At 37.7% G+C, this 20877-nt stretch overlaps 1 protein-coding gene across 4 annotated transcripts in view; it reads right to left on the bottom strand.

Moving 5' to 3' along the window:
- BTBD8 (BTB domain containing 8) overlaps positions 1-20877 on the bottom strand; it is a 93176-nt gene that overhangs the window by 64621 nt on the left and 7678 nt on the right. For 2 of the 4 annotated variants that reach the window (XM_072834473.1, XM_072834472.1), the window contains 2 exons: positions 4518-4753; positions 1246-1363 (listed from right to left, as the gene is read on the bottom strand). In XM_072834473.1, the coding sequence (XP_072690574.1) occupies positions 1246-1363; positions 4518-4753 (354 nt within the window). The remainder of the gene's footprint in view (positions 1-1245; positions 1364-4517; positions 4754-20877) is intronic. The other 2 variants (XM_072834475.1, XM_072834476.1) reach the window with 1 other exon arrangement.

Raw genomic sequence — 20877 nt, 5'->3', positions numbered from 1 at the left:
CTGTGTTGCCCCCCCATAAAAAAGAATGAAAGAAGCAAACAAACAAACAAACACATATGCACACAATATTTGAAAATATATATCCATGATATGGAAAACATATTACTAAATCTGTATTATATCCTGTATTTTACTATATATATAATGCAGATTTCATAAAAATTGGAAAAATGTGCATATGTATGTACTTATAATTATAAAATACATGTTCCCCAGAGAAAAGCTCAAATTGTGAATGGTAGTCTGACTGAAACTGGGAATCCTAGAGTTTAGCAAGGTAATGCTGTCAATTAACTGGCAAAGCCAATATGAAGTTTGAGAGCACAAACATCAGTACTGTTGGCATAGTTGAATCCTATAATCTAAACCCATTGCTAATTTCACTAAGAATGTGCACCCTTGAGCCTAGAAGACTGGTTCTTGCCATTGCAAACAGCCTGGTTCTTCCTCTTCAGAAGCACCAGAATAACTTATCGACATTCTATTTAAACACAAAGAGAGGGAGGAAGAACACTGGGCTCCTCAGTGTTCTGGTACCATTTTTTGTCCATTGTGAGGCTCAGCTGTACGTCTTTCCCTTGAGTTCCCAAACAAAAATCTGTATTTCTTATTAAAAATTTTTCTTCTTTTAAGCAGATTTTAGTTACTTGCAAAAAAGAGCAGGCTTTAATTTGAAATCTAAAAGCCCAGAATGTTGAAGCAACCCAATTCTAAAGCATGATAATGGTTTTTTCAAAGTACATTGAAATACTAAGCCTTCTAATCAATGCTATTCATAAGAATATCTATTCTGAATCAAAGACTTTGAACCAAAATGCATCCAGAGAAAATATATGTCATTCATATAGAAATAATAATTTTCAATACTATAATGCCTGTGAAATTAAAAATTGCATTTAATTACATTTTCTGTGACAGTGGCTTTCAAACCTATTTTAGGCAATAGAATATTTCCTTCTAATGAAATCTTAGGTTCATGCCCAATGCAAAGTAGAAATTCGCTCTGGCTAAAACATGCGAACATGTCTGGGGAAGGGATATGTGTGTCTATGTGAACCTGCAGGCAAAAAACTCTACCCGATGTACAACCTCTTCCCCTGTCAGGGGCTCCCTGAGGTACAACCATGACACCTCTGTGACTTTTATGAATCAGAGCTTGAAAACCACTGTGCTAGAAAGAGACAGCCACCCCTTTAAACTTTACTTTCACAACCAAGACACCAAATCAATCACATGCCTATTTACCTGTGAGCTTTAAAACTTTTTCCATCAACATAAATATCAATATCTGGGCAACAATGTTTCACGTAAAGTTTCAATAAATCTTCTCCTAATTCAGATGCAGGATCCAAGTCATAATTATCTTTAAAAGAGAAAAACAAAACTAAAAAATAGTTTCTTTCTTATAAATATCCCCCAAAATGTGTTTTAATATTAACTAAAGGTTTTCCATATAGTTATCATGATTAGCTACTAAGAGAGAGCAATAGTAACTAAAATATTTAACTGGTAATTTCAAAATAAAACAACCTTTAAAATCCTATATATCTTGCTTTGAAATATAAATTTCAACTTAAATAATTAAATATACCTTTTAATATAGATTCACATTTAAATATAGGTAATATTATCACAAAATTACATACCCAAATTAAAGCCACTTCATGAATATCTGACATAAGAAGTTAGAAAATTTTCCAATTTTGATGCCCTTTCTTGTTACCTATTACCTTCCTATTCCTGTTCATGACTTTTTTGGTGAAAATAACATTTGAACCAATAGATATCCAAATAAAATCAATGGGAAACTACTTAAGAATTTTAATAAAGGGAGTGCCATGATCAGACCTGTAGTTAATAAACATTGTTCTACACGGTATAAATGGAGGGTGGCACAATGAAAGGCCTAGCAACTAGCGGGGGTACAAATGCTCAAGAAAAATTGCAAAGACCTGAAATAAAGAAATGGCAGGAGGATAAAAAAGAGAAGTGTGTAATAATATTTAAGAGAAGGGCACCTGGCTGGCTCAGCTGGAGGAGCATAAGTCTCAATCTCAGGGTCCTGAGTCTGAGCCCAATGTTGGTGTAGAGATTACTTAAATAAGTAAATAAATAAACTTAAAAAAATATTTAGAAGACAAATCAACAAACATGGTTATGAATATAATGAAGGGTAAAAGAGTAACTGAGTAGAATGATAGTGATAAAATTTACATGATAGAGTACTTAAGAACAAATTATGTTCGAGGCAGATGATTAAGTCGGTTTGAGGCAGACTAAATTTTGAAATATTTAAGGTATATTTAGACAGATATGTCTAGTAAGTGGTTGGATATGAAGCTTAAAAAAATGGGAGAAAACCAATTATTTAGGGGGTAGAAAGACAATGTGCCAGTGAAGGAGGCAGACGAATGGCCAAGAAGGAGAATCAAGAGAGTACAGTGTCATAGTACACAGGAAGCTTCAAGGAGGGTGACACTCACAGTAGGAAAGCCTGCAAAGAAGTTAGTAAGATGTGGACAACGAGTATCTGCTAAACTGGTCAACATGGGAATTTTCCACGGAGGAATAGAGAAATAGTTAAGACGGGGGTTGAAAGTAAATGAACTCTTCACTTAAAACTGCAATGTGTTTGGCCACTTTAATGGGATGCCGTGGGGCTGTGACAGAACTCTAGACAAGAGGCAAGAAAAATGAGTACTAAATATCAGCTCAACCAACTGCTCTGGGTGGCCTTGAGAAAGTCCTTTATGCTCTTAGAGTTCTCATCTATAAATCAGCTTATAGCCACTTACTCCTTAGAGTTATCTGAGACTAAATGAGATAAACTGTATGAATGGATCTACCTTAAAGCCTAGAAGACACATCCATTCACTTATTCACCATAGTTAGATGTTGTTAACACACAAAAGAGGATTCTAAGTGGGCTTAAATCAATTTAGTTATTGTTGTTGTACTAAATATCAGTAATAAAATCCTTTAGTTAACAGATACTTTCATATACATTCTGCTACAGTCCCTGTTTTGAAAATACCAGTTTGATCTAACACAATTGATTTATTAGGAAACAATCTGAATGTAATGTGAAATTTTCATTTGCTTATGTGCATTTCACTTCCTCGCAGCTCATTCACAAGAAATACTAGGTCAATGCAAAAAAACCGCACCCAGCTGAACGGAGCCATGTAAGAATACACAAAATACACAGAAACATCCTAAATATCTACCAGATACCTCAATTCACTGCATATGTTATGAGCCACATCCTCCATATCTGGTGTTATACATTTCCATCTGATTTCAGATAACCAACTGTTAGGAGACCATTTTCTATAAATATTTTTGTGTTTCCCTATGGTCTGACCTTTCTGAGCAAAGCATTGGAAAACTTGGACAAAGAATGATTAAAGAACAAACAGGTTTGGAAGCTAGAGATAACTGTGAGGTTCCAGAAAGATTGACAGGTTTTCTTCCCCTTAAAACCATTTCCCTATACTCCTGGGTGGTGAAGCTAATATGTTCCTCTCTGTTCATCAGGGAAGATTTATTTACCTTCCAAAGTAAAGACCCCTCCCTCCTACTCTCTCTTTCTCTGAAGAAGATGGGCAGATCTGCCAGTAGTCTATCAGAGTCTCCTAATTTTAGTGTTCCTCTTTTATAGTGCAATCCCACTTCACATGTAGGGTAACATCAGGCCCTCACCACCTAACCTTGTAGGGACTGGGGTTTGGGAACTTAGATGCTCTGTAACTGTAACAGTCGGTTTTTTGATCCAGAGATCTCGAGTTTCCTGTCAGAATATCTACTATATGTCTCTAACTATATCATCTATACTTCTATCATTTTTTATACTCATATTTATCTATACCTTCCTATGTCCTTAACATCCTCCTTCTGCCAATTCACAATAATTCATAAGCTGCAACCCTTCTGATAACCACTTCTACAAACAAACTGAAATTCTTTTACAAGGTCAAATACCATATTTATTGTAGTAATGTATTTCTTAACAATTCAACCTGTGTAAAACCATACTGTTTTTATTATATTCCTATCTTTTTACAACATGTCACAACAAAACTGTAATTTTTGTGCTGTGACAAAATATAATGATGATTTTATGTTGCATGTTGTTTTTAAGTAATACATATGTTATGTTATAACAACTGGATCTATAGTCTGCTTAAAGCTTTTACTGGTGTAGATTAGAATAATGATGATGACATGTGGAGGCTTAAGAGGACAATTGTGAATTACATGTGTATTGTTCATAATAACCCCATCTCCAATTGTTTGGGAAAACTAGGAGTTGACTATAGGATTACTTTCACTTACCCATATAAATTTACTTTCACTTACTTTTATTACATTTACTTTCATTTATTTTTATTTCATTTACCTATTAGAAAGAAACCAGTATAATTGATTTTTGAAGTATGTTTTTCTCCAATTGTATCAGAATATAATTACTATCATGGCATTGCAATTTTATAAAAATCCAGAAAAAAATGCCTCACCAGTAGAAATTAAATTGTTCTCTCCATCACTGATATCCTCTGGAACTTCATGCTTCAGAAGAGAACAATGAGGTGACTTTTTATCTAAGAACTCGACAGATGATCTTCCACCATTGTCAGTGCACTTTCCAAAACTGAAGTCGTGTGTCTTTTGTGGTACTCCCCTCTCCACTATCTTTTTTTTAAGAATTTCCTCTTCATAGTTTTTTATGCTTCTGTTTGATGAATATACAATCCTAAAAGAAAATGTAAAATATTAATAAAAATAATGTTGGTGATTCTTAAAACCTAGTCTCCCAAGTGCTGCTTTCATATAATACAACGATATAATTTTTTTAAAGATTTATTTATTTATTTATTTATTTATTTATTTATTTATGATAGACATAGAGTGAGAGAGAGAGAGGCAGGACACAGGAGGAGGGAGAAGCAGGCTCCACGCCGGGAGCCCGACACAGGACTCGATCCCAGGACTCCAGGATCATGCCCCGGGCCAAAGGCAGGCGCCAAACCGCTGAGCCACACAGGGATCCCCCAACGACATAATTTTAAAACCATTTTTATCTGGACTAACTGGAAAAAGATCTCAAATAGCATAAAGTTTTAAAAGTAGAAAATGTTTTAATGTTAGAAAGTAATATATAATACAATCACACTAGATAACTTAGATAAAATGCACAATTCCTAGAAAGACACACACTACCAAACTTGACTTAAGAAGAAACAGAGTATCTGAACAGACCTATACCAACTACAGAGACTGAATTAGTAATTAAAAACTTTCCACAAAGAAAAATCCAGGACCAGGTGGCTTCACTGGTGAATCTACCAAATGTTTAAAGAAATAACACCAAACCTTCACAAACTTTTCCAAAAACTAGAAAGCGGCACACTTCCTAACTCATTCTGAGGCCATTATTATCCTGATACAAAAGCAGATAGACACCATAAGAAAACCGTAGATTAATATTCCTTAGCAAAGTAACAGCAAATTGAATCTAGCAACATTTCAAAAGAATTATACACCACAAGCAACTGGGGTTTATCTCAGGAATTCAATGGTCGCTAAACAAATGAAAATCAATGCTATATATCACATGCTATGGTCTGAATGTTTGTAGACCCTCAAAACTCATATGTTGAAACCTAATGCCCAATGTAACATTAGGCAGGAGGTAGGGCCTTTGAGAAGTTAATTAGGTGAAGCCCTTATAAATGGAATTAGTGCCCTTATAAAACAGGCTCCAAAAAGATCCCTTGCCTCCTTCCAAAATGTGAGAACACAGTGAGAAGTCAGCACCTACAACCCAAAATAGGGTCTTCATCAGAATCCTACCATGCTGGCACTCTGATCTTGGACTTCCACCCTCCAGAAATGTGAGAAATGAATTTTTGTTGTTTATAAGCCATCCAGTCTGTAGTATTTTTTTATAGCAGCCCAAAGACATCATAAAACTTTTTAAATTTAGTTCTCTTAGCAGGACTAAGACACTATATCAACAGGACAAAAACCACATGATCACATCAATAGATGCAGAAAAAACCTTTGACAAAATCTGATACCCTGTCATGATGAAACACTCAACAAACTAGAAATAGAAGGAATGTCCTCAACCTGATAAAGAATATCTATGAAAAACCCACAGCTAACATCATATTTAATGGCACAAGACTGAAAGCTTTCCTTGTAAGATTAGAAAGGATGTCTGCCTGTTCTCATTACTTCTATTCAACATTTAACTAGAGGCTGTAGCCAGGGGATTAGGCAAGAAAAAGAAATAAAAGGCATCTGGATTACAAAGGAATAAGTAAAGCTATCTTTATTTACAAATGACAAACTTGTATATAGAAGTCCTTGGAAATCCACCCCAAAACCTATTTGTTAAACAAGTTCTACAAGGTTGCAGGATACAAGATCAATATGCAAAAATCACTTGTATTTCTAAATACTAGAAATGAACAATCTGAAATAAAATTAGAAAATAATACCATTTACAATAGATAAAAAAAATGCTTACGAATATATTTCACAAAAAAGCATAAGACTTGTTCATTCAAAATTACAAAACAAGGGCAGCCCAGGTGGCTCAGCAGTTCGGCGCCGCCTTCAGCCAGGGTGTGATCCTGGAGACCCAGGATAGAGTTCCACATCGAGCTCCCTGTATGGAGCCTGCCTCTCCCTCTGCCTGTGTCTCTCATGAATAAATAAATAAAATCTTTTTAAAAAATTACAAAACAATGCTGAAAGCAATTATGTAAAGGGAAACATTCTAGATGACTTTTGATTTTTAAATTTTATTTAAATTCAATCTGCCGACATACATCTTCCAGTGCTCATCTCATCATGCACCCTCCTTAATGCCCATCACACAGCAGATGATTTAATATTGTTAAAATGGCAATACTCTCTGAATTGCTCTATAGATTCAATGCAATATCTATCAAAATTAAACTACCTTTCTCCAGAAATTGAAAAGTCAGTCCTTAAATTCAAATAGAAATGCAAGGTACCCAGAATAGTCAAAACAATCTTAACAAAGAACAAAGATGGAGGATTCACACTTCCCAAATTCTGTTTCCTACAAAGGTACAGTCATCTGTACTGTGTGGTAGTGGCATGAGGATAAACATATAGATCAGTGGAATAGAACTGAGTGTCTAGAACTACATATATGGGCAACTAACTTTTGACAACAGATTTGTGATATTGTGATTTATAATATGAAATACATAGTTGGTCTTTGTCCACTGTTCCTAGCACATATCTCCTAATACTCTTGTAATTTCCTATGCAAGAGTCATAGAGACATCTTTTGCTATAATACTTAACTTTGTTCCCAGCTTCTGAAGTAGCTCCAGATGGATGGAAGTGGAATGGATGGCTTTTCTTACTCATAACAACAAGCCCTTGAACCACAGCAGAGTTTACATTAATGAGCTAGGTGACATTTGGAAAACCCTCAAGGATATGGGCCAGTTGGCGAAAGAGTCTGAATTAATCATCAATGGCCAATAATTCCATCCATCATGCCTAGGAAATAAAGCCTCCACAGAAACCCTAAAGGATGGGATTTGGTGAACCTCTGAGTTGGTGAACACGTGGAGGTGCTGGGAGGGTGGTGTGCCCAGAGAGGGCATGGGAGTTCCACTCCTCCTCCCACATACTTGCCCTTTGCATCTCTCCCATCTGATTGTTATTAAGTAACATCCTTTTATAGTAAATTGGCAATATAGTAAGTAAAATCTTTTCCTGAGTTCTGTGAGCTATTCTAGTAAATTACCTGAACCTAAGAAAGGAGTCATGGGTACCTCCAATTCAAGGCTGGTTGGTCAGGAGTACAGGGAACAACCTGGACTCACAATTGGCATCTGAAAAGGGTTGGAGACAATCTTATGGGACTGAACTGTTTACCTGTGGGATCAAGTATTATCTCCAGGGATCCCTGGGTGGTGCAGCGGTTTGGCGCCTGCCTTTGGCCCAGGGTGCGATCCTGGAGACCCGGGATCGAATCCCACATTGGGCTCCCAGTGCATGGAGCCTGCTTCTCCCTCTGCTTGTGTCTCTGCCTCTCTCTCTCTGTGACTATCATAAATAAATAAAAATTAAAAAAAAAAGTATTATCTCCAGGTAGTGTCAGAATTGAGTTGTACTTGTAGACACCCAGCTGGTATCTAGAGAATCTCAGAATTGCTTGGTGTGGGGGAAAACTCCCACACATATGGTGACCAGAAGGGTAGGAAGTGATGTATACTATGAGTAGAGTATTAAAAGTAATGGAAATACACAGTAATGTGGTTTTCCTTTACAGATGTCCAACAATCCAATATGAAAAGAATAGTTTCTTAGAAAGACGATGCTGGGATCCCTGGGTGGCGCAGCGGTTTGGCGCCTGCCTTTGGCCCAGGGCGCGATCCTGGAGACCCGGGATCAAATCCCACATCGGGCTCCCGGTGCATGGAGCCTGCTTCTCCCTCTGCCTATGTCTCTGCCTCTCTCTCTCTCTCTGTGTGACTATCATAAATAAATAAAAATTAAAAAAAAAAAAAAAGAAAGACGATGCTGAGACAACTGGATATCCAAATGGAAAAGGTGAAAGTTCTAAAAGTAAGAACTAAAAAAGTATACACAGGTATAAATCTTCAAGACTCTGGATTAGGCAACAGTTTTTTACACATAACACCAAAAGCACAAGTGACAAAAAAAAAAAAGAAAAGAAAAGAAAATGAAAATCACAGAAATTATTATAAACTTTTGTACTTTCAAGGACACTATGAAGAAAGTTAAAAGACAACTCACACAATCAGAGAAAATGTTTGTAAATCACATATCTGATAAGAGACTACATATAAAGAATTTTAATATCCTTTTACAGGGCAGCCTGGGTGGCTCAGCAGTTTAGCACTGCCTTCAGCCCAGGGTGTGATCCTGGGGGCCTGGGATCGAGTCCCATGTCAGGCTCCCTGCATGGAGCCTGCTTCTCCCCCTACCTGTGTCTCTGCCTCTCTCTCTCTTTCTCTCATGAATAAATGGATAAAATATTAAAAAATAAAAATAAAATAAAATCCTTTTACATACAATAAATTCTTTAAGATTTTATTTATTTATTTGAGAGAAAGAATGCTGGTGAAAGAGAGGGAGCATAAGCAGAGTAGAGGGGTAGAGGGAGAAGCAGATTCCCCATTTTGCAGGGAGTCCAATATGGGGCTCGATCCCAGGACCCTGGATCATGACCTGAGCGGAAGGCAGATGCTTAACCGACTGAGCCCCTCAGGTGCCCCAGAATAAAACTCTTACATAGAGACTATGTATAGAATATAGAATATATAAATAATTTAAAAATATAAACAACACAACTCAATAATATAAAGACAAATGGCCCAATTTAAAATGGGCAAAGAATGTGAATAGAGTTTACTAAAGAAGATATATAGTAGCCAATATGCACATGAAAAGATACTCAACATCATTAGCCATTAGAGAAATACAAATCAAAATCACAATGAGATACCACTTCACACCCACTATGATGACTATAATCAAAATGACAGATAATAACAAGTGTTGTCAAGAATGTAGAGAAATTGGAATCCTCACACATACTAGTAGGAATGTAAAATGGTGTAGCCTCTTTGGAAAAGAGTTCTGGCATTTCCTCAAAAGTTTACCGTATGACCCAGCAATTTCACTTCTATAACACAAGAGAAATGAAAACATATGTTCATACAAAATTCTGTGCATGAATGTTCATAGTAGAATTATTCATAACAGCGAAAAAGTCAAAACAACCCAAATGTCTATCAACTGATGAATGGATAAACAAAATATGGTATATCCATATGCACAGAAGAGGTTTAACATAGCAGCCCTGACTATCTTTTAAAAGACTTAATTATAAGGTTGGTCCTTGGAGGACATTTGGGAACATGATTTCAGAAGTGTTCCTGGCATTCTATAAATGACAAGCATGGCACAAGCATGACAGGCTCATTCTACCTGAACTATTTATATAAATAGTATGGTTTATGCTTAACACCTGCTTTCCTTCCAGGAGTCTGCAATATGGATGCACAATAGATACAGGGTGCCTACATGACAAACACCTAGTAAAAACTCTGGACAGAGCCTCTAATGAGCTCCCCTGGTTGGCAACATTTTAGAAGTGTTGTCATAACTCATTAACTAGGGGAATTAAGCATGTCCTGTGTGATTCCACTGGGAGAAGACTCTTAGAAGGTTGTGCCTAGTTTCCCATACTTCACTTCATATGCCTTTTCTTTTTATTTCTTTTGTAATAAATCATAGCCCAGAATAAGACTATATGCTGAGTCCTATAACTCACCAAATCATCAAACCTGAGGATGGTTGTGATGATCCTTTATCCATCATACGATGAAATATTCAGCCATGAAAACAAATGAAGAACTGACAAACACCACAACATCAATAAATCCTGAAAACATCACACTAAGTTTAAAAAGCCAGACATAAAAGGTCTTTTATTATATGATTCTATTTATATGAAATGCCCCAGATAGGCAAAACCATAAAGACAGAAAGTAGATTACTGACTGCCAGGAAATGGGAGAGGAGAGAGTGGGAAGTGACTGTTGGGGACATGAAACTTCTTTTTAGGATGGTGAAAGTATTCTGGAATTGGAGTGGTGGTAGTTGCAAAACACTGCATATATACTAAAGCCACTGAATTATACAGTTTAGAAGGGTGAATTTTAAGATGTGTGAATTTTATCTGTTTTTTAAAAGACTGAGAAAAGAAGGAGAGGAACTGGAGGCAGTGTAATAGATAACTCTTGAGCTTTATTACAAAAGGGTGCAGAGCATTAGAGTACTAGCTGGCAGAGTATTAGTTGAGAGGGAAGTGAGGTCAAGAAGGGCTTCTCTTATTTTTAAAATGGGGATAAAATATCATGTTTATATAACAATGAGAAGGTCCAAAAAAAAAAAAAAGAAACTTCTTTTGGGGAAAACGAAAATTGCTGGAGCAATGTTCCTCAATAGGAGAAAAGAAATAGGGTGACAACTGGCGCACAAGTGGAGGGAACGGTTTTAGAAGCACTGACAGTTTATCAATAGTAACTGGGGAGAAGACAAAGCATATGGTGTAAATGGAACTAAATGAATAGATGTGGGAACAGTTTGTGAAAGTTCTCTTCTAATTGCTTTGATTTTCTCAGTGAAATAGGAAGAAAGGTCATCAAGTAAGAATGAAGATGGGGAAGAACAGCTGATGGCTCAACAAAAAGGAGGTGTGAAATCATCTAGGAGAGTAGGAGAGCAAATGGGACTAGGGAGATATAGTATGACTGCATTGAGTATGATTGACAGTCAGCACTAAGTGCTTACCTGAGGTTCATGGTCATAATTTAAAGTGAGACCAAATAGCCTATGTTTTTCTCTTGTCATTTAATTGTGTGGATGCAGGAGTAAAATAGTCAAAGAGCTGGATTTGAGGTTTGGGGTTTTGACATGCAAATAAGGCAAATTCAGAGGGGGCAAGGGGAGAAAGGCTGTATGTAAAGGAAGTGATATAATGATAGACAAATTTAAGCTAAAGTAAGGACAAGAGGATAAGAGACAATAAAACTGAGGTAAGAGTCATTACAGGTCCGGATGGAGTTGATAAATTATTATATTTGGGAGTTTTAAAGGAGTAAGGTAGAAAGACAGGAGGTGGAAGTTAGAGGTTGAGATGCTTGGAATCAAGATTATGCAGTTATTGATAATGACATGATTTAGGATTTGACACGGTAGTGAGGTAGTGTGGAGAACCAGATTACTAGAAGAATTAAAAGAACCAAAAGTCCATGGTATTGGAAACATTACCTATGTGACAATTGTAATTACCAAGAATTACATTACTAGAGAAATTAACAAGAATTTCTTTGAGAAATGAAAAGGACTGACTTCTAGGAAAAATAGTGGAGTAGGAGGATCTTAAGCACACCTCTCCCATGAATACAAGTATATAACACTCACATCTATGAAAATAACCTAGGAAATAAACTGAAGACTGGCAGAACAGATTCTCCACAGCTAAATGTAGAAAAGAGGACACATCAAAAAGGGCAGGAAGGGTGGAGATGCTGTCAGGAGTCAAATGGCCCTTGGGACTGTTTGTGGGAAAGAAGGATGCCATGGACATGAAGATGACCAGACACTAGCCACGGGGGACCCACATGGGAAAGATGAATCCCCATAATATTTGGCTTTAAAAACCAGATGGACTCAACAATCAGTGGGGCTTAACACCTGGAACTTTAAAAATCAGCAAGCAAAGCTCTGAGAGAGCCAGGAGTCCCCTCATTTAAGGAGAGAGCACAACAACAGCCACAATGAAATACAGCAGAGCTGCAGCAGTTTGAAAAATACCTGGGGCATATAAGAAGGGGTTTTGGGGGATCCCTGGGTGGCTCAGTGGTTTAGTGCCTGCCTTTGGCCCAGGGCGCGGTCCTGGAGTCCAAGGATCGAGTCCCGAGTCGGGCTCCCAGCGTGGAGCCTGCTTCTTCCTCTGCCTGTGTCTCTGCCTCTCTCTCTCTCTCTCTCTCTCTCTCTATGTCTATCATGAATAAATAAATAAAAACCTTAAAAAGGGGGGGAGGGGTTATTTGCTAATATCAGAGTGTGTGCTGGAGGGGTAGGGATCTTAGGGAACTTCTCCAAGAACAAAACAGCTGTTGAGCACCATTACCCTCCCCCACACCAAAGTCTAGCTACATGGGCACCTGCAGGAACAAGCAGAGCATGTACACTATCCTTTTACATGCTAAAGTATACTCCATACCCCAATTCTCCTACAGAAATGCCCTCTCCATCACAGCCTAGCCGAGACTTTTCCCCAGGGGCTACAGACCCCTACCCACAACTGACTGACACAGACCTACTGGCTCCTCACAACCCCATCCCACATTTTCCTGCAGACCTGCCCCATTCAATACGTCCTTGGCTGAAGCCCATCCAAAGCAGTGCCATAAGCCTGGCAGTATGCAAACAGCCCTAACAGGATCCATCAACATTTCAATGTGCCTCTGCTCTGGGGGAGAGGAGAAATTAATCACACATACTAGTCCAAATGCAGCCCCAGCATGGGTTGGGGACAGACATCAGGTCTGACGCGTACTCCACTCACCAATGAAAAATTCTCAGGAGACAATGCAGAAAAGTACCTGCAGTTCCATGCTACTGCATCTCTGGCAAATGCCTGATATGGCTCAATCAAGCCCAAAGTGGCCCCAGACTGGCCCACTAACAACACAGGGACCAAACTCTGGCCACAACAGGCAAAGAGAGCCATTGCAGACAACTACAATAAAGGCAAAAATGGTTCAGCCACAACACAGGGGAAAATACACCAAACATAAAAGATACCTTTGAAGTGCCAGGTTCTGGGGATACCTGGGTGGCTCAGTGGTTTAGCACCTGCCTTCAGCCCAGGGCATGGTCCTGGGGTCCCGGGATCGAGTCCTACATCAGGCTCCCTGCATGGAGCCTGCTTCTCCCTCTGCCTCTCTCTGCCTTTCTCTCTCTCTGTGTGTCTCATGAATAAATAAATAAAATCTTAAAAAAAAAAAAAGTGTCAGGTTCTAGTGAACAGGAGATACTGCACAATAGGCACTATAAGACCTCTTCTTCATAAGGTACTGTTTTCACAAGGAGGAGAGATAGCTAATTTTCCTAACACATATAAACAGATACAGAGAGTTAGATAACATGAGAAGACAGAGGAATATGTACTAAATGAAAGAACGGGACAAAATCATAGCAAGAGAGCTAAACAAATGGAGATAAGTAATATGCCTGATAGAGAATTTATAGTAATGGTCATGAAGATACTGACTGGATTTGAGAAAAGAGTGGAGGACCTCAGTGAAACACTCAACAAAGAGATAGAAATATGAAAAAGAGCCAATCAAAGAACTCAGCAACTGAAATTAAAAATACACTAGAGAGAAGAAATAGTACACTGGAGGAAGCAAAAAAAAAAAAAAAAAAAAAATTAGTCAGCAACCTGAACAACAGAGTAATGGAAAGCAATCAAGCTAAACAGGAGAGAGAAAAATAATAATAAAAAATTAAAATTGGGGATCCCTGGGTGGCGCAGTGGTTTAGCGCCTGCCTTTGGCCCAGGGCGCGATCCTGGAGACCCGGGATCGAATCCCACGTCGGGCTCCCGGTGCATGGAGCCTGCTTCTCCCTCTGCCTATGTCTCTGCCTCTCTCTCTCTCTTTCTCTCTCTCTGTGACTATCATAAAATAAATAAAAATTAAAAAAAAATTAAAATTGACTAAGGGAGCCCAGCAACATAGTCAAACATAATAATATTTGCATTATAGGGATCCAAGAAGGAGAAGATACAGAAAAGGGGGCAGAAAATTTATTTGAAAAATAATGCCAGAAAACTTACTGAATCTGGGGAAGGAAACAGAAATCCAGATCCAGAGGCATAGAGAGCTCTCAACAAAATCAACCCACAGAGGTCCACACAAAGACACATAGTAATTAAAATGGAGAAAAGTGGTTATAAAGAATTTTAAAAGCAGCAAGAGAAAAGAAAACAGTTATATACAGGGGAAAACCTCATAAGGCTATCAGCTGATTTTTCAGCAGAAACTTTGCAAACCAGAAGAAAATGGCAGGATATATTCAATGTACTAAAAGGAAAAAAACTGCAGCCAAGAATACTCTATCCAGCAAGGCTATCATTCACAACTGAAGAAGTTTCCCAGGCAAACAAAAGTTAAAGGAATTCATAACCACTAAACTAGCTCTACACGAAATTTTAAAAGTAACTCCTTTGGTAGAAAGATCACAAATAGTTGTTAAAAAAAAAAGCCAGAAGTACAAAAGCAGTAAAATTAAGTATATCTACTAAAATCAGTCAAGTGATTCCCAAACTAAAAGGATATAAAGTATGACATCATATACCTAAAATATAGCAGGGATGGGGGAAGAGAAGTTAAGAGTGGGTTCAAACTTCAGGAATCATCAACTTAATACAGAATGCTATATGTGTAAGATGTGTAGATATCATATCTATTGATTACCAGAAAACAAAAACAATAACCAAAGTGATATCCAAGCATATCACTAAAGAAACAGTGAGGGGGGATCCCTGGGTGGCGCAGCGGTTTGGCACCTGCCTTTGGCCCAGGGCGCGATCCTGGAGACCTGGGATCGAATCCCATGTCGGGCTCCCGGTGCATGGAGCCTGCTTCTCCCTCTGCCTGTGTCTCTGCCTCTCTCTCTGTGACTATCATAAATAAATAAAAAAAGAAAAAAAAAGAAACAGTGAGGGAAGAGAGTAAGAAATAAACAGAGAAGAACTACAAAAACAACCATAACATGCAACAAAATGGCAGTAAGCCCATACCTTTCCATAATTACTTTCAATGAAATAGGACTAAATGTACCAATAAAAAGATATAGAGTGACAGAACAGATAAAAAAGCAGGAACCATCTACAAGAGACTCATTTCATACTAAAGATACCCGCAGATTGAAAGTAAAGGAATGGAAAAGCAATCATTATGCAAATGGAAGTGAAAAGAAAGCCAAAGGAGCAATATTTATATTGGACAAAATAGACTTTAAAACAAGAGATGGAAAAGGACACTACATAATCACAAAGGGAACAATCCAACAAAAGTATATAACAACAACAAAACTCTAGGACCAAACAGCTTCACAGGTAAATTCCAACAAACACTTAAAGAAGAGTTAATACCTATTCTTCTCAAACTCTTCCAAAAAATAAAAGAGGAAGGAGATCTTCCAAATTCATTCCACGAAGCCAGCATTACCCTGATACCAATACCAGATAAAGACACCCAAAAAACCCCCAAAACTATAGGCCAATATGTCTGATGAATATAAATGCAAAAATCCTTAACAAAATACTAGCAAATCAAATCTAACAATGCATTAAAAAATCACTCACCATGATCAAATGGGATTTATTCCCAGGATGCAAGGGTGATTCAATATTCATAACTCAAAGTAATACAAGAGAAAGGATAAAAACCATATGATCATTTCAATAGATGCAGAAAAAGTATTTGACAAAGTATAATTACCATTCACGACAAAAACCCTCAACAAAGGAGATTTAGAGGGAACATACCTCAGTGATAAAGGCCATATATAAAACCCCCAAAGATAACATCATCTTCAATGGGGAAAAACTGAGAGCATTTCCCTTAAGATCAGGAATAAGACAAGGATGTCCACTCTCACCACTTTTATTCAACATAGTATTGGAAGTCTTAGCCCCAGCAATCAGGAAGAAAAAATAAAAGACATTCAAACTGGTAAAGAAGTAAAACTTTCACTATTTGCAGATGACATGATACTATACATAGAAAACTAAAGATTCCACCAAAAAACTACTAGAACTGATAAATGAATTCAGTAAAGTCACAGGATACAAAATCCATTGCATTTCTATACAATAATAAAGAAGCAGCAGAAAGAGAAATTAAGAAAACAAACCCATTTATAATTACACTCGAAATAATAAAATACCTAGGAATAAGTTTAACCAAGGAGGTAAAAGATGTACTCTGAGAACTATAAAACACTGATGAAAGAAATTGTAGATGACACAATGAAATGGACATATATTCCATTCTCATGGATTGGAAGGACAAATATTGTTAAAATGTCTATATTACCAAGGATGCCTCGGTAGCTCAGTTAAGTGTCTAATTGTTCATTTTGGCTTAGGTCATGGTCTCAGGGTCATGAGATTGAGCCCAGCATCAGGTCCAAGCTCAATGCAGAGTCTGCTTGAGATTCTTCCCTCTTCCTCTCCTTCCTTTTCTGTCCCACCCTGTACTTGTGCTCTCTCTCCAATCAATCTTTTAAAAAAAAGTCTATAAAAACAATGTCTACAATACCCAAAGCAATCTATACATGCAAAACAATCCCTATCAAAATACCAATAGCATTTTTCACAGAACTAGAACAACCTTAAAATTTGGATAGAACCACGAAAGACCCCGAATAGCCAAAAAACAATCTTGAAAAAAAGACAAAGCTGGAGGTATCACAACCCCAGATTTGAAGATATACTGCAAAGCTATAGTAATCAAAACAGTATGGTACTGGCATAAAAATATAAACACGGATTAATGAACTGGATAGAGAACCCAGAAATAAAACCATGAGTATATGGTAAACCAATCTTCAGTAAAGGAAGCAAGAATATGCAACAGGGAAAAGTCTCTTCAATAAATGGTGTTGGGGGACGCCGGAGTGGCTCAGCGGTTGAGCGTCTGCCTTCGGCTCAGGGCATGATCCTGGCATCTGGGATCGAGTCCCACATCAGGCTCCTTGCAGGAAGCCTGTTTCTGTCTCTGCCTCTCTCTCTCTCTCTCTCTCTCGTCTCTCAGGAATAAACAAATAAAATCTTAAAAAATAAAAAATTTTTTAACAATGGTGTTGGGAAAACTGAACCACTTCACACCAACATGAAAATAAACTTGACATGAATTAAGGACCTAAATGAGAGACCTGAAACCATTAAAATCATAGAAAAGAGCACAGGCAGTAACACCTCTGACATTACCCATACCAACATTTTTCTAGATATGTCTCCAGAGGCAAGGAAAATAAAAGCAAAAATAAACTACTGGCACTATATCAAAATAAAAGGCTTCTGCACAGCAAGGAAACAATCAATGAAACTAAAAGACAATCCAGTGAATGGGAGAAGATATTTGTAAATGACATATCCGATAAAGGGTCAGTATCCAAAATATATAAAGAACTTACACAACTCAACACCAAAACAAAAAACAAACAAAAAACCCTCAAAAATCCCATTAAATAATATGCAGAGGACCTGAGTAGGTATTTTTCCAAATAAGACAGACAGATGGCAACTGACACATAGAAAGATGTTCAACAGTACTGATCAGGGAAATGCAAATCAAAACCACAATGAAATATCACCTCATACCACTCATGATGGCTAGAATAAAAAAGACAAGAAACTAGTGTTGGGAAGGATGTAGAAAAAAAGGAACCCTTGTACACTGTTGGTGGGAATGCAAAACTGGTGTAGCCACTGTGGAAAACAGTATGGAGGTTCCTCAAAAAGTTAAAAATAGAATTACTATATGATCCAGTAATTCCACTACTGGGTATTTATCCAAAGAATACAAAAGTACTAATTGAAAGATTATATGTACCTCTATGCTGACTGCAGCATTATGTACAATAACCAAATTATGGAAGCAACCCAAATATCCATCAACAGATGAATGGATAAAGAAGGTATGGTATATATACATAATGAAATATTACTGAGCCATAAAAAAAGAATATAATCTTGCCAGCTGCAACAACATAAATGGATCAAGAGAATATAATGGGTTTTTAAAAAAGGTTTTATTTATTTATTCGAGAGAGAAAGAGAGAGAAAGAGGCAGAGACACACAGGCAGAGGGAGAAGCAGGCTCCTTACAGGGAGCCCAATGTGGGACTCAATCCCAGGACCCTGGAATCACACCCTGAGCTGAAGGCAGATGCTCAACCACTGAGCCAACCAGGTGTCCCAAGAGGATACCATGTTAAGGGAAATAAGTCAGAGAAAGACAAATACCATACAATTTCACTCACATGTGGAATTTAAGAAACAAAACAAAGAAAAAGAAGAGACAAACCAAAAAGCAGACTCTTAACTACAGAGAACAAACAGATGGTTACCAGGGGGGCGGTAGGTGAGGAGGATGGATGAAATAGGTTAAGGGGATTAAGAGTACACTTACCATGATGAGCACTGAGTAATGTACAAAATTACTGCACGTACAATCACTATATTGTACACCTGACTAATATAACACCGTATTGTTAACTAAGGAACTAAAATTAAAATTAATTAACATTTTTAGAAAGTAAGAAAGAAGAAATGAGGAGGACTGACTTGGGGGAGTACAGAGGACTGGCTCATGAGATTTAAAGACAGGCAGTTTAGAAGATGGGAGGAAGAAAGATCTAAAGGCAGCAATTGGTTATCAAATGTTTTAAAACGTCCCTGGAAATTCGGTTTATTCAAGTATGCTGAGGCCAAATGATGAGGAAATGACTGCCATTGAAAAGATAGTTTGTAATTTACAGTCCCCAATTGGAAAGAGGCACACCACACCAGGAATGGCCACATGGGGAAGCAATAGGGTTGGTTTGGAAGCAGGAGGGAGGGCAAAGCACCGCAAAAGCCTTTATTGTGTTTTCTGTGGGAAACAAGGAGTGAGACAAAATAAGCAGCTGAAGAAGCTTAATATTAGATAGTTTTAATAATTGGGGATGGGAGTGGGGTGGGGTGAGGTGGGGTAGGGGGTACTCTGGGCTATAAGGATGGCCTTTAGTTGCCTAGTACTTGGCCCTGGGAAGATTAAGGCAGAGAAATACTGCCTTGTGGAATGTAAGAACCAGATTGAGGAGGTGGGTGTTGGAATGAATGCAGAATTACTTCATGTGCTCAATAGGAATTACCTAACCCTGGGGGGAACAATCTCTACTGTCAGTGAGGCCCCAGATGCCAGAGCAACAATAATACAGAAAATAAGAAAATATAGTTAAATACAGTTAATACAAGACATCTATCCCACCCACTTCCAGTCTTGTTAGTATAAGAAATATGAGAGAGAAAATAACCACCACCTGAAAAAAAAAAAAAAAAAAAAACCACCACCTGAAAATGCTGCCGGGGAAACAGAATCTTTGTTTCTGTACTGTTCAATGTGTTTATCTTACTGACAAGTTATCTTAGCATTCCGCAGTTATTGATGTTATGTTGAAAATTCAAAGGTCAGGGCACCTGGGTAGCTCAGTGGTTGAGCGTTGGCATTTGGCCCAGGGCGCGACCCTGGGGCCCTGGGATGAGTTCTCCATCAGGCTCCCAGCAGGGAGCCTGGTTCTCCCTCTGCCTATATTTCTGCCTCTCTGTGTCTCTCATGAATAAGTAAATAAAATCTTTAAAAAAAAAAAAAAAAGAAAAAATTCAAAGGCTATTTCTCTTAAAAACAAAAACAGACTATGGAATAAACAATCGGAGAGTAAAAAAAAGCCTTTCCTAGCACACGCATACACACAGATATACATACTCTGACAATGACAACGTGTTAAGTCTTCTTGGGAAATCAAAGATTTTTATGATACTAAGTTGAATTTTAATTGTTATTATTTTTATTTTTTTATTATTATTTTTTAATTTTTATTTATTTTTTATTCAGAGGCAGAGAGAGAGAGAGAGAGAGAGGCAGGCAGAGAGGCAGAGACACAGGCAGAGCGAGAAGCAGGCTCCATGCAGGGAGCCTGACGTGGGACTCGATCCTGGGTCTCCAGGATCACACCCCAGGCCGCAGGCGGCGGCGGCGCTAAACCGCTGCACCACCGGGACTGCCCTAAGTTGAATTTTTAAATTTTAGTCATGAAGTCATGAAGCAAGAACTATTTTCCACTGCCAATCATTTGAATCATATATGATGTTGTATATACAACAGTTTTTCACAGACTGTTATTTCTACTCTAACTCAAGTGCATAATATCAAAGGACTCTATAGTAAGTAGCAATACAGTATCTCAAAAAATTTTATTGGTTGTCTAAAGAGAAAGGATGTGCAATAAAGCCACTAATAACAACTGAATTTCATAAGTAAAATTTTTAAAATTATTTTTTCTGAAGTTCTATTAAAAAAATTAATCTCAATATTTTACATTATAATCCTCTTCTACTTTATATTAATATAGATGAGATTTCAATGCAATCTGCTAAAAAATAAGGGGTACATCACAAGCACTTTTGCAAGACACTACACGAGATACCACTGAGGATGTGTACAT

The sequence above is a fragment of the Canis lupus genome, chromosome 8, assembly GCF_048164855.1.
Source record: "Canis lupus baileyi chromosome 8, mCanLup2.hap1, whole genome shotgun sequence".
NCBI classification, from domain to species: Eukaryota; Metazoa; Chordata; class Mammalia; order Carnivora; family Canidae; genus Canis; species Canis lupus.
This window is presented reverse-complemented; position numbering and strand designations above follow the sequence as displayed.